Source organism: Borostomias antarcticus (assembly GCF_949987555.1).
Source record: "Borostomias antarcticus genome assembly, chromosome: 8".
Classification (NCBI taxonomy): Eukaryota; Metazoa; Chordata; class Actinopteri; order Stomiiformes; family Stomiidae; genus Borostomias; species Borostomias antarcticus.
In genome coordinates this window covers 976,648-990,069 of record NC_140241.1, presented here as the reverse complement: position 1 = coordinate 990,069, position 13,422 = coordinate 976,648, and the positions used below count along the sequence as shown (strand labels likewise).

At 52.7% G+C, this 13,422-nt stretch overlaps 1 protein-coding gene across 2 annotated transcripts in view; it reads left to right on the top strand.

The window, feature by feature from the left end:
* Positions 1–13,422, top strand: part of pi4kb (phosphatidylinositol 4-kinase, catalytic, beta) — a 229,655-nt gene that overhangs the window by 6,401 nt on the left and 209,832 nt on the right. For both annotated transcript variants that reach the window (XM_084441583.1, XM_084441582.1), the window contains exons 2-8: positions 1,296–2,128; positions 2,493–2,873; positions 5,898–6,125; positions 7,512–7,739; positions 8,489–8,598; positions 10,862–10,966; positions 12,128–12,251. In XM_084441583.1, the coding sequence (XP_084297709.1) occupies positions 1,301–2,128; positions 2,493–2,873; positions 5,898–6,125; positions 7,512–7,739; positions 8,489–8,598; positions 10,862–10,966; positions 12,128–12,251 (2,004 nt within the window). In that variant the 5' untranslated portion in view covers positions 1,296–1,300. The remainder of the gene's footprint in view (positions 1–1,295; positions 2,129–2,492; positions 2,874–5,897; positions 6,126–7,511; positions 7,740–8,488; positions 8,599–10,861; positions 10,967–12,127; positions 12,252–13,422) is intronic.

The window sequence follows — 13,422 nt, the reverse complement described above, 5'->3', positions numbered from 1 at the left end:
TCTCCTCTCTCTCCCCTAACCCCTTCTCCTCTCTCTCCCCCAACCCCCTTCTCCTCTCTCTCCCCTAACCCCCTTCTCCTCTCTCTCCCCAACCCCCTTCTCCTCTCTCTCCCCCAACCCCCTTCTCCTCTCTCTCCCCCAACCCCCTTCTCCTCTCTCTCCCCTAACCCCCTTCTCCTCTCTCTCCCCAACCCCCTTCTCCTCTCTCTCCCCCAACCCCCTTCTCCTCTCTCTCCCCCAACCCCCTTCTCCTCTCTCTCCCCCAACCCCCTTCTCCTCTCTCTCCCTAACCCCCTTCTCCTCTCTCTCCCCAACCCCCTTCTCCTCTCTCTCCCCTAACCCCCTTCTCCTCTCTCTCCCCTAACCCCCTTCTCCTCTCTCTCCCCAACCCCCTTCTCCTCTCTCTCCCCCAACCCCCTTCTCCTCTCTCTCCCCCACCCCCTTCTCCTCTCTCTCCCCCAACCCCCTTCTCCTCTCTCTCCCCCAACCCCCTTCTCCTCTCTCTCCCCTAACCCCCTTCTCCTCTCTCTCCCCTAACCCCCTTCTCCTCTCTCTCCCCCAACCCCCTTCTCCTCTCTCTCCCTAACCCCCTTCTCCTCTCTCTCCCCCAACCCCCTTCTCCTCTCTCTCCCCTAACCCCCTTCTCCTCTCTCTCCCCCAACCCCCTTCTCCTCTCTCTCCCCTAACCCCCTTCTCCTCTCTCTCCCCCAACCCCCTTCTCCTCTCTCTCCCCCAACCCCCTTCTCCTCTCTCTCCCCCAACCCCCTTCTCCTCTCTCTCCCCCAACCCCCTTCTCTCTCTCCCCCAACCCCCTTCTCCTCTCTCTCCCCCAACCCCCTTCTCCTCTCTCTCCCCCAACCCCCTTCTCCTCTCTCTCCCCAACCCCCTTCTCCTCTCTCTCCCCCAACCCCCTTCTCCTCTCCCTCCCCTAACCCCCTTCTCCTCTCTCTCCCCTAACCCCCTTCTCCTCTCTCTCCCCCAACCCCCTTCTCCTCTCTCTCCCCCAACCCCCTTCTCCTCTCTCTCCCCTAACCCCCTTCTCCTCTCTCTCCCCTAACCCCCTTCTCCTCTCTCTCCCCCAACCCCCTTCTCCTCTCTCTCCCCCAACCCCCTTCTCCTCTCTCTCCCCCAACCCCCTTCTCCTCTCTCTCCCCCAACCCCCTTCTCCTCTCTCTCTCCCCCAACCCCCTTCTCCTCTCTCTCCCCCAACCCCCTTCTCCTCTCTCTCTACTGACCCCTCTCTCTCCCTCTGGATGGAAACATGAATGTTTGACCGCGTCTCCTCTCTCTCTCAGCGGCCATGATGGGTGACACGGAGCTGGACCCGTCATCGGCCGAGCAGGAGGAGGAACAACAACAACAACAACAACCACAACAACAGAGCCCCTCCTCCACGGCGTCCCCCTCCGTGTCCATCTCCTCCTCCCCCTCCTTGTCCCTGCCCTCCTCCCCTTCCTCAGGCCCCGCCCACCAGCAGCAGCCTCCGAGCCTGACCCCCAGCCTCACCCCCAGCCTCACCCCCAGCCCCGGCGAGAGCCCGGCCGCGCCCAGCCCCCCGCTAGACGTGATCTCCGAGGGCGTGGGCGAGCTGAGCCTGGTCATCGACCCGGAGGTGGCCAAGCGGGCGTGTCACCAGGTCATGCAGCAGGTGAAGCAGCTGACCGGTGAGGGCGAGGCGCCGGGGCCAGAGGGCGGGGCCTCAGCCTCAGCCAGCGCCACCGCGCTGGTCAACGGAGGCGCGCACACCGAGGCGTCGGCCGACGGCGGGGCGGCGGGCGGGGGCGGAGTCGTCAAAGCGTCCCGGATCCGCGAGGAGGGAGAGGGGGAGGGGCGGGAGGACCCGGAGGAGGCGGCGGCGGGGGCGGGCTCGGTGAAGAGCGCCAGGCGGCGCCAGCGCCACAACCCCTCCAAGCAGTCGTGGCTGCTGCGCCTGTTCGAGTCCAAGCTCTTCGACGTGTCCATGGCGATCTCCTACCTGCACAGCTCCAAGGAGCCCGGCGTGCAGGCCTACATCGGCAACCGGCTCTTCAGCTTCCGCCACGAGGAGGTGGACTTCTACCTGCCGCAGCTGCTCAACATGTACATCCACATGGACGAGGACGTGGGCGACGCCATCAAGCCCTACGTGGTGAGTAGCAGGGCTGGGGATCCAGTCGAATTTAGAGAATCGATTCGATTCCGATTCACAAGGTTTGGAATCGATTATCACGATTCGATTTGATTCGATTCAATATCAATATTACTAAAACCTGTTTTTTTTTTTGCTGTAACCTTAATTACATGACTGCCAAGTTATGCAACACATGAATACTAGGGCTGGGTATTGATACTGATTTCCAAAAATGAATGAATGAGTGCGCGTGTGTGTGTGCGCGTTTGTGTGTGTGTGTGTGTGTGTGTGTGTGCGCGTGTGTGCGTGCATGTGTGCATGCGTGCGTGCGTGCGTGCGTGTGTGCGTGTGTGTATGCGTGCGCGTGTGTGTGTGTGTTTAGGTCCACCGCTGTCGCCAGAGCATCTGGTTCTCCCTGCAGTGCGCGTGGCTGCTGGGCGCCTACTCCTCCGACATGCACATCTCCACCCAGCGCCACTCCCGCGGGACCAAGCTGCGCAAGCTCATCCTCTCCGACGAGCTCAAGCCGTCCGGCGCCCGCGCCCGCCGCGAACCGCTGACCCTGGCGCCCTTCTGCCCCGCCCCCGCCCACGCCGCGCCCTCCTCCTCGCTGCACGCCCACGGCCTGGCCGCCGAGCACGGCCTGTCGCCCTCCAAGCGGACGCACCAGCGCTCCAAGTCGGACGCCACGGTCAGCATCAGCCTGAGCAGCAACCTGAAGAGGACGGCCAGCAACCCCAAGGTGGAGAGCGGTCAGGACGAGGTGAGAGGTCGCGACCCTGAACGCTGACTCACCTGAACGCCTGTTATTGATTCCCAGAGGTCAGCGCTAGTCTTGAACGCCCCCTGAGTTCTCACCCGGGGTCAAAGGCCGACTGAGGGAAGAATCACTGGGTGTTTGATGACTGATTCAAAGGGTCGACCGCGCGTTTCAACTACAGGGAGTCTGGGGTTGGAACAGGGCTTTTTAGCATGTTTTAGCTGCCATTCCAACGGTGTACATACTGTATATCCAGCCATGACATCACACATCACATGTGCTGCTCCTTCCCTGAGACGCAGGAGAACATGTTAGCGCTGTCACAGAGGTCCCTCCATCATGTGACAGGGCTTTGGGCCATGTCAGGGTCAGGTGACCAGCCACAGAGGGTCAGGTGACCAGCCAGAGAGGGTCAGATGACCAGCCAGAGAGGGTCAGGTGACCAGCCAGAGAGGGTCAGGTGACCAGCCGGAGCGTGCCTGTGTTCCAGGCCTAGTGCTGGCCGTCCTACAGGCTGAGTCAGCCGGCGGTCAGTCTCTCATAGCCGGACATTCCTCTGTTCCAGCGCCCGATTATCCTTCTGAGACGGGACAAATACAGGACTGGGAAAAAGTCTTAGGCCCCCTTAAAAAAACATTTAAGCTATTTATCTGGACAGTAAGTGTTTATTTGCTAGTAAAAACATGATATAGCACAAATAAACATTAATAATAATAAATAATAATAAATTGTGATCCTGCATTTACCACAGGACTACTAAAATAACACATTTACCACAGGACTACTAAAATAACACATTTACCACAGGACCACTAAAATAACACACATTTACCACACATTTACCACAGGACTACTAAAATAACACACATTTACCACACATTTACCACAGGACTACTAAAATAACACACATTTACCACACATTTACCACAGGACTACTCAAATAACACACATTTACCACACATTTACCACAGGACTACTCAAATAACACACATTTACCACACATTTACCACAGGACTACTAAAATAACACACATTTACCACACATTTACCACAGGACTACTAAAATAACACACATTTACCACACATTTACCACAGGACTACTAAAATAACACACATTTACCACACATTTACCACAGGACTACTAAAATAACACACATTTACCACACATTTACCACAGGACTACTAAAATAACACATTTACCACAGGACTACTAAAATAACACACATTTACCACACATTTACCACAGGACTACTAAAATAACACACATTTACCACACATTTACCACAGGACTACTAAAATAACACACATTTACCACACATTTACCACAGGACTACTAAAATAACACATTTACCACAGGACTACTAAAATAACACACATTTACCACACATTTACCACAGGACTACTAAAATAACACACATTTACCACACATTTACCACAGGACTACTAAAATAACACACATTTACCACACATTTACCACAGGACTACTAAAATAACACATTTACCACAGGACTACTAAAATAACACACATTTACCACACATGTACCACAGGACTACTAAAATAACACACATTTACCACAGGACTACTAAAATAACACACATTTACCACACATTTACCACAGGACTACTAAAATAACACATTTACCACATGACTACTAAAATAACACACATTTACCACAGGACTACTAAAATAACACACATTTACCACAGGACTACTAAAATAACACACATTTACCACAGGACTATTAAAATAACACATTTACCACAGGACTACTAAAATAACACATTTACCACACATTTACCACAGGACTACTAAAATAACACACATTTACCACACATTTACCACAGGACTACTAAAATAACACATTTACCACAGGACTACTAAAATAACACACATTTACCACAGGACTACTAAAATAACACACATTTACCACAGGACTATTAAAATAACACATTTACCACAGGACTACTAAAATAACACACATTTACCACAGGACTACTAAAATAACACACATTTACCACAGGACTATCCCGCCCCCCTCCTCCCCGACCCTACTAACCCCTCTGACCCCTGACCTCCCCAGGATCTGAGCTCCAGCTCGGACAGTCTCAGCGGTGAGGCTGGTTCAGTAAGTCCACCGCCGACAGCGCTCTGCTGCCCCTGCAGGGGATTGTGGGATACCGCCGGTCTCCACTCGCAGCCCAGGGTTGGGGGTAACTGTGGAAGGGGATTTGTAAGCATGTATCTCAGGGGGCAGCTCGTGACAGAACTGTAGTGGGATTGGGCTATCATTGCTTTTCTGGTCACGTCAACTGGACAGCCTTTCTTTGGCTGTTATATTTGGGAGTAGTTTGATTCATGCTTATAAATCTCCACTCTAGACTGGCTCATTTTCTCCTTCCCCCCCCAATGGACAGTGTGTTTGTGTGTGGGTGCAGATATGTGGTTTTGCAGGTACTGGTCTTGTCTGAACTTTGATTTCTCTGAGCTGTGACCCTCTCCTGCTGAAATGAATCATTTAGGCCTTCAGCGCCTTCAGCTGAAATTAATGATTTGCGAACGGTTAAGAACGAGTCTTGTCTCTGTCCATGTAGTGTTGTTTTTGTCAGTTGTCAGGTGAATTGTGTGGTGTTTGTGCCAGGCTTGTGTCTGGGGCGCCTGGGTAACTACACACACACACGCTCCTTTACTCCAGCTGTAGAACGATCGCTCTTCAATCATTTCAACACAAACGTGGCACAAAATGGACAAGCAGCCCTAAACTGACAGTGTGGGACTGTAATTGAAGGCGGGGCTCTGATTTGCCCACTGGGGGGTCAATATGGGACGCTGTGTGTTGTGATGGGTCGGGGGTCGGGGGTCGTGGGTCGAGTCTCTAACGTCAGCTGGTTTCTACCAGGTTACTGTCGGCTCCATGCGTCATCTGTCCATCGTCAGATATAGTGAACGATCACACGGACATCCAGAGCACACTGACGTCTTGAGGAGAGTCTCAGGATGTTTGTCCACGTCTTCCTCCCCCCCCCCCAGCCCGTGCGGTTGACCCCCCAGAGGGAGTTCATCAAGTCCCTGATGGGCATCGGGAAGCGCCTGGCCACGCTGCCCACCAAGGAGCAGAAGACCCAGCGGCTGATCTCAGAGCTGTCGCTGCTCAACCACAAGCTGCCCGCCCGCGTCTGGCTGCCCACCGCCGCCTTCGACCACCACGTCGCCCGCGTGCCACACACACAGGCCGTGGTCCTCAACTCCAAAGACAAGGTACACACACACACACACACACACACACACACACACACAGGCCGTGGTCCTCAACTCCAAAGACAAGGTACACACACACACACACACACACAGGCCGTGGTCCTCAACTCCAAAGACAAGGTACACACACACACACACACACACACACACACACACACACACACAGGCCGTGGTCCTCAACTCCAAAGACATGGTACACACACACACACACACACACACACACACACAGGCCGTGGTCCTCAACTCCAAAGACAAGGTACACACACACACACACACACACACACACACAGGCCGTGGTCCTCAACTCCAAAGACAAGGTACACACACACACACACTCACACACACACAAACACACACTCACACACTCACACACACACACACACACACACACACACACACACACACAGGCCGTGGTCCTCAACTCCAAAGACAAGGTACACACACACACACACACACACACACACATAGGCGATGTTACCCTCTGAGAGTAGGGGGGGCAACATTTTGACGTGAGAAAAACAAAAAAAACTGTTCTGCCGTCTCGTCCCATCTATTTACAAAGAATACCAGTTGTGAACAGTATGCTAATAAGAAATCCGTATGACAATTCAATATGTACAACGCATCAAACTTCATCTAGACACCACGAGCATGTCAATATGACTTTATGACCGAGCACTAGGCCATACCCAACATCACAACATCAAACTGACACTGCCTGCTGGTGCTAGCTTCCTCGCCGATGGTGATGTTGCTAGTGTTAGTGCTAGTGTTAGTGCTAGTGCTAGTGCTAATGCTAATGCTAGTGCTAGCTTCGATAGCCTCTGGAGCACTTCTGCATTCGATTGCACCTGCATTCGATTGCGTCATTTCGAGTGGTAGCTTCTTCATTAGCATTGCCAGATTTTATTTTATTTTATGAAGAAGTGGTAAATTATTTTTATAGCTCTTTTTGCCATTATGAGCAGGTTGGCTGGTTGTAGCTTGTTGAGCACTGAGCAGTACAGTCAGATAAAAAAAATTTCGATGGATGAGTTGTGCCATTAGTGGATTATGAATATATATATATTTTTAAAGGTAGCCTAGTTTAAGTAATAAATACACTTTTAAAATGAATGATAATCTAACACAAACTGGTACAAACCACAATTATGTATTTAATAATTGTGTTAATTAGTAAAAAAAAAAAAAAGTTTTTTTTTTTTTTTTTTTTAAGAATCTGAGCAGAGTTGGGCTGTCCAATCAGGGGGGGCACTTGCCCCCCCTATAAAATCGCCAATGCACACTCACACACACACACACACACACGTGTACTGAAACACACAGCGTCGTCCTGCAGACCTGTAAGTGATCCCCGGTGCGTCCTCCCTGTGTGTCCCTGGCCAGGCACCGTACCTGATCTACGTGGAGGTGCTGGAGTGCGAGAGCTTCGAGACGTCCAGCGTTCCCGCCCGCATCCCGGAGACGCGCATCCGCAGCACGCGCTCCGTGGAGAACCTTCCGGACTGCGGCGTGACGGCCGACCCGCGCGCCGGGAGCTTCTCCGTCGTCCCCAACTACGACAACGACGAGGAGGCCTGGTCGGTCGACGACATCGGGGAGCTGCAGGTGGAGGTGGGAGGAGCTCCCGTCTGTCTGGTTAAGCCAATCAGAGCCCAGAACACTGACGGGTGTAGACCAAAAAGAGAGGAGCCAAGGCACTCTTGTTCTGGGGAAAAGTTAACAAGCCTTTATTGTCCCGGGCCTGAGGGCTGATGCCCTGATGAAGACCTGAGCAGCAAACACACAGGCATCAGCCCGGGAAAATAAAGGCTTTTAACTTCCTCCCAGAACAAGAGTTCCTTGGCTCCGCTCTTTTGGGTCCAGCTGTTTACCTCTTTCCAAAGAGCACCTTGTTTTCTGGTATTACTAGACATCCAACAGAAGCGCTGTCTACACTGACAGGTGTATAGCGCCATGTTGGTGGACACTACCGTCATAGTTTTGGAGGGGACACCGGGGTCAAGGTCATAGTTTTGGAGGGGACACCGAGGTCATGGTCATAGTTTTGGAGGGGACACCGAGGTCAAGGTCATAGTTTTGGAGGGGACACCGAGGTCAAGGTCATAGTTTTGGAGGGGACACCGAGGTCATGGTCATAGTTTTGGAGGGGACACCGAGGTCAAGGTCATAGTTTTGGAGGGGACACCGAGGTCAAGGTCATAGTTTTGGAGGGGACACCGAGGTCATGGTCATAGTTTTGGAGGGGACACCGAGGGTCATGTTCAGGGGACTCAGACCTCACCCTCGGAGGCGTAGACATGTAGTTTTTAGCGCTCTGCTCTCCCGCTGGCTGTAATGGGAGCGCTTCCTTCCTCCTCCAGCTCCCAGAAGTCCACACCAACAGCTGTGACAACATCTCCCAGTTCTCAGTGGACAGCATCACCAGCCTGGAGAGCAAAGAGCCCATCTTCATCGCTGCTGGAGACATCAGGTACCCTGCTAGGAGTGTACTAGCTAGTACTGGACATCAGGTACCCTGCTAGGAGTGTACTAGCTAGCACTGGACATCAGGTACCCTGCTAGGAGTGTACTAGCTAGTACTGGACATCAGGTACCCTGCTAGGAGTGTACTAGCTAGTACTGGACATCAGGTACCCTGCTAGGAGTGTACTAGCTAGTACGGGACATCAGGTACCCTGCTAGGAGTGTACTAGCTAGTACTGGACATCAGGTACCCTGCTAGGAGTGTACTAGCTAGTACTGGACATCAGGTACCCTGCTAGGAGTGTACTAGCTGGTATTGGGGACATCAGGTACCCTGCTAGGAGTGTACTAGCTAGTACTGGACATCAGGTACCCTGCTAGGAGTGTACTAGCTAGTACTGGACATCAGGTACCCTGCTAGGAGTGTACTAGCTGGTATTGGGGACATCAGGTACCCTGCTAGGAGTGTACTAGCTAGCACTGGACATCAGGTACCCTGCTAGGAGTGTACTAGCTGGTATTGGGGACATCAGGTACCCTGCTAGGAGTGTACTAGCTAGTACTGGACATCAGGTACCCTGCTAGGAGTGTACTAGCTAGCACTGGACATCAGGTACCCTGCTAGGAGTGTACTAGCTAGTACTGGACATCAGGTACCCTGCTAGGAGTGTACTAGCTAGTACTGGACATCAGGTACCCTGCTAGGAGTGTACTAGCTAGTACGGGACATCAGGTACCCTGCTAGGAGTGTACTAGCTAGTACTGGACATCAGGTACCCTGCTAGGAGTGTACTAGCTAGTACTGGACATCAGGTACCCTGCTAGGAGTGTACTAGCTGGTATTGGGGACATCAGGTACCCTGCTAGGAGTGTACTAGCTAGTACTGGACATCAGGTACCCTGCTAGGAGTGTACTAGCTAGTACTGGACATCAGGTACCCTGCTAGGAGTGTACTAGCTGGTATTGGGGACATCAGGTACCCTGCTAGGAGTGTACTAGCTAGCACTGGACATCAGGTACCCTGCTAGGAGTGTATTAGCTGGTATTGGGGACATCAGGTACCCTGCTAGGAGTGTACTAGCTGGTATTGGGGACATCAGGTACCCTGCTAGGAGTGTACTAGCTAGTACTGGACATCAGGTACCCTGCTAGGAGTGTACTAGCTGGTATTGGGGACATCAGGTACCCTGCTAGGAGTGTACTAGCTGGTATTGGGGACATCAGGTACAGAGTGTAGTTGCAGGACGGTAGCTTACTGGACACAGCGGGTGGACAGACAGGGTGTGAGTTCATTTCTGTTGTGCCTAGTAGAGACTGTGATTTAGGCTCTCTTCTGGATGGGGGTGTGTCTTCTGGATGGGGGTGTGTCTTGTGGGTGTGTCTTCTGGATGTGGGTGTGTCTTCTGGATGTGGGTGTGTCTTCTGGATGTGGGTGTGTCTTGTGGATGTGGGTGTGTCTTGTGGATGTGGGTGTGTCTTGTGGATGTGGGTGTGTCTTCTGGATGTGGGTGTCTGGGGCTGTGGCTGCGTTCCGAATCACATACTACCCTACTATATAGTATGCCAAAACAGGATGTAGTATGTCCCAATACATAGTATGCCACATGCAGTATGGCAAAAGTACCAGGATGACCTACTACATCCGGTCGTATTTTGCAGTATGCACGCCAGCAGGCTTTTCTGGCTATTCTGACCCACAATCCTTTGCGCAGTGGAAATGTGCGTCACATGTGCGAGTCGTGACAGCTGTAGACGAATGTCGCGTTATGGACAGCGACGGATGTGGGCTAATTTCAAGGCGCAATGTTATGACAAGGTAGTATGTCCCAATTGGATGCCTACTGCTTGCAAAGTACGTACTTTCTAAGGGCAGCTGTAGTAGGTACTGGTAGTAAGAAGTAGAAGTATGCGATTCGGAACGCAGCCTGTGTCTTCTGGATGTGGGTGTGTCTTCTGGATGTGGGTGTGTCTTCTGGATGGGGGGTGTCTTGTGGATGTGGGTGTGTCTTGTGGATGTGGGTGTGTCTTCTGGATGGGGGTGTGTCTTCTGGATGGGGGGTGTCTTGTGGATGTGGGTGTGTCTTGTGGATGTGGGTGTGTCTTCTGGATGTGGGTGTGTCTTCTGGATGGGGGTGTGTCTTGTGGGTGTGTCTTCTGGATGTGGTTGTGTCTTGTGGATGGGGGTGTGTCTTCTGGATGTGGGTGTGTCTTGTGGATGTGGGTGTGTCTTGTGGACGCGGGCTCCTTCACTAGCGGCGTGTCTCTCCAGGCGGCGTCTGTCGGAGCAGCTGGCCCACACCCCCACCACGTTCAAGAGGGACCCAGAGGACCCGTCGGCCGTGGCCCTCAAAGAGCCCTGGCAGGAGAAGGTCCGGTGAGTACTCACTGCCCCCTGGTGGAGCGGGGGGTTACTGCACCACCACCAGGAAGGGCCAGGGTACCTCTGAAAATACATTTACAATGTATCACAACACACTTGAAAAGAATCAAAACAAACGGTCCACAAACCGGTTCTGTCCTGTAGAGATACCGGTTCCTGTGGTTCCATCTAGGCACCAGTACACACGTGCCTATTGTATGTTAGATTGTCTAAATACTGAGTAGTATTGCATTCAGTTCCACTCATGCTATGGTTGAGTATACTTATCCTAGGAATGTGCTTCTAGTGACCAGAGGAGAGGGTCAGTTCTGTCAGTGACCAGAGGAGAGGGTCAGTTCTGTCAGTGACCAGAGGAGAGGGTCAGTTCTGTGTTGTGACCAGAGGAGAGGGTCAGTTCTGTGTTGTGACCAGAGGAGAGGGTCAGTTCTGTCAGTGACCAGAGGAGAGGGTCAGTTCTGTCAGTGACCAGAGGAGAGGGTCAGTTCTGTGTTGTGACCAGAGGAGAGGGTCAGTTCTGTCAGTGACCAGAGGAGAGGGTCAGTTCTGTCAGTGACCAGAGGAGAGGGTCAGTTCTGTCAGTGACCAGAGGAGAGGGTCAGTTCTGTGTTGTGACCAGAGGAGAGGGTGAGTTCTGTCAGTGACCAGAGGAGAGGGTCAGTTCTGTGTTGTGACCAGAGGAGAGGGTGAGTTCTGTCAGTGACCAGAGGAGAGGGTCAGTTCTGTGTTGTGACCAGAGGAGAGGGTCAGTTCTGTCACTGACCAGAGGAGAGGGTCAGTTCTGTGTTGTGACCAGAGGAGAGGGTCAGTTCTGTGTTGTGACCAGAGGAGAGGGTCAGTTCTGTCAGTGACCAGAGGAGAGGGTCAGTTCTGTGTTGTGACCAGAGGAGAGGGTCAGTTCTGTCAGTGACCAGAGGAGAGGGTCAGTTCTGTGTTGTGACCAGAGGAGAGGGTCAGTTCTGTGTTGTGACCAGAGGAGAGGGTCAGTTCTGTCTAGGGACCAGAGGAGAGGGTCAGTTCTGTGTTGTGACCAGAGGAGAGGGTCAGTTCTGTCAGTGACCAGAGGAGAGGGTCAGTTCTGTCAGTGACCAGAGGAGAGGGTCAGTTCTGTCAGTGACCAGAGGAGAGGGTCAGTTCTGCGTTGCTGTCGTCCCCCAGGCGGATCAGGGACGGGTCCCCCTACGGTCACCTGCCCAACTGGCGCCTGCTGTCTGTCATCGTCAAGTGTGGAGACGACCTGAGACAGGAGCTGCTGGCCTTCCAGGTGCTCAAACAGCTCCAGGTAAGAGACCGCTCCGCCAGACTGGACTAACCCTAACCCCAACCCCAGAGACCGCTCCGCCAGACTGGACTAACCCCAACCCCAGAGACCGCTCAGACAGACTGGACTAACCCTAACCCCAACCCCAGAGACCGCTCCGCCAGACTGGACTAACCCTAACCCCAACCCCAGAGACCGCTCCGCCAGACTGGACTAACCCTAACCCCAACCCCAGAGACCGCTCCGCCAGACTGGACTAACCCTAACCCCAGAGACAGGCTCAGTCAGACTGGACTAACCCTGACCCCAACCCCAGAGACCGCTCCGTCAGGCTGGACTAACCCTAACCCCAACCCCAGAGACCGCTCCGCCAGACTGGACTAACCCCAACCCCAACCCCAGAGACCGCTCCGCCAGACTGGACTAACCCTAACCCCAACCCCAGAGACAGAGACCGCTCCGCCAGACTGGACTAACCCTAACCCCAACCCCAACCCCAGAGACAGGCTCAGTCAGACTGGACTAACCCCCACCCCAGAGACAGAGACCGCTCCGTCAGACTGGACTAACCCTAACCCCAACCCCAGAGACAGAGACAGGCTCAGACAGACTGGACCTGTCTTGACTTGGCACTTGACTTGGGACTTGAGGACAACGACTTGAGACTTACTTGGGACTTGTAAATCAATGACTTTGTCCCACCTCTGCTATACAGTACAATACTGTACTACTGCACTATACTCTATTATATGGTACAATACTGTACTACTGCACTATACTCTATTATATGGTACAATACTGTACTACTGCACTATACTCTATTATATGGTACAATACTGTCCCTTACTATACTACTATATATCCAGTAGACAGAACTAGTTTGAGTGTGTATTGACCTCTTCACCCCTCTCCTGAGTGTGTATTGACCTCTTCACCCCTCTCCTGAGTGTGTATTGACCTCTTCACCCTCTCCTGAGTGTGTATTGACCTCTTCACCCTCTCCTGAGTGTGTATTGACCTCTTCACCCTCTCCTGAGTGTGTATTGACCTCTTCAGCCCTCTTCTGAGTGTGTATTGACCTCTTGACCCCTCTCCTGAGTGTGTATTGACCTCTTGACCCCTCTCCTGAGTGTGTATTGACCTCTTGACCCCTCTCCTGAGTGTGTATTGACCTCTTCACCTCTCTCCTGAG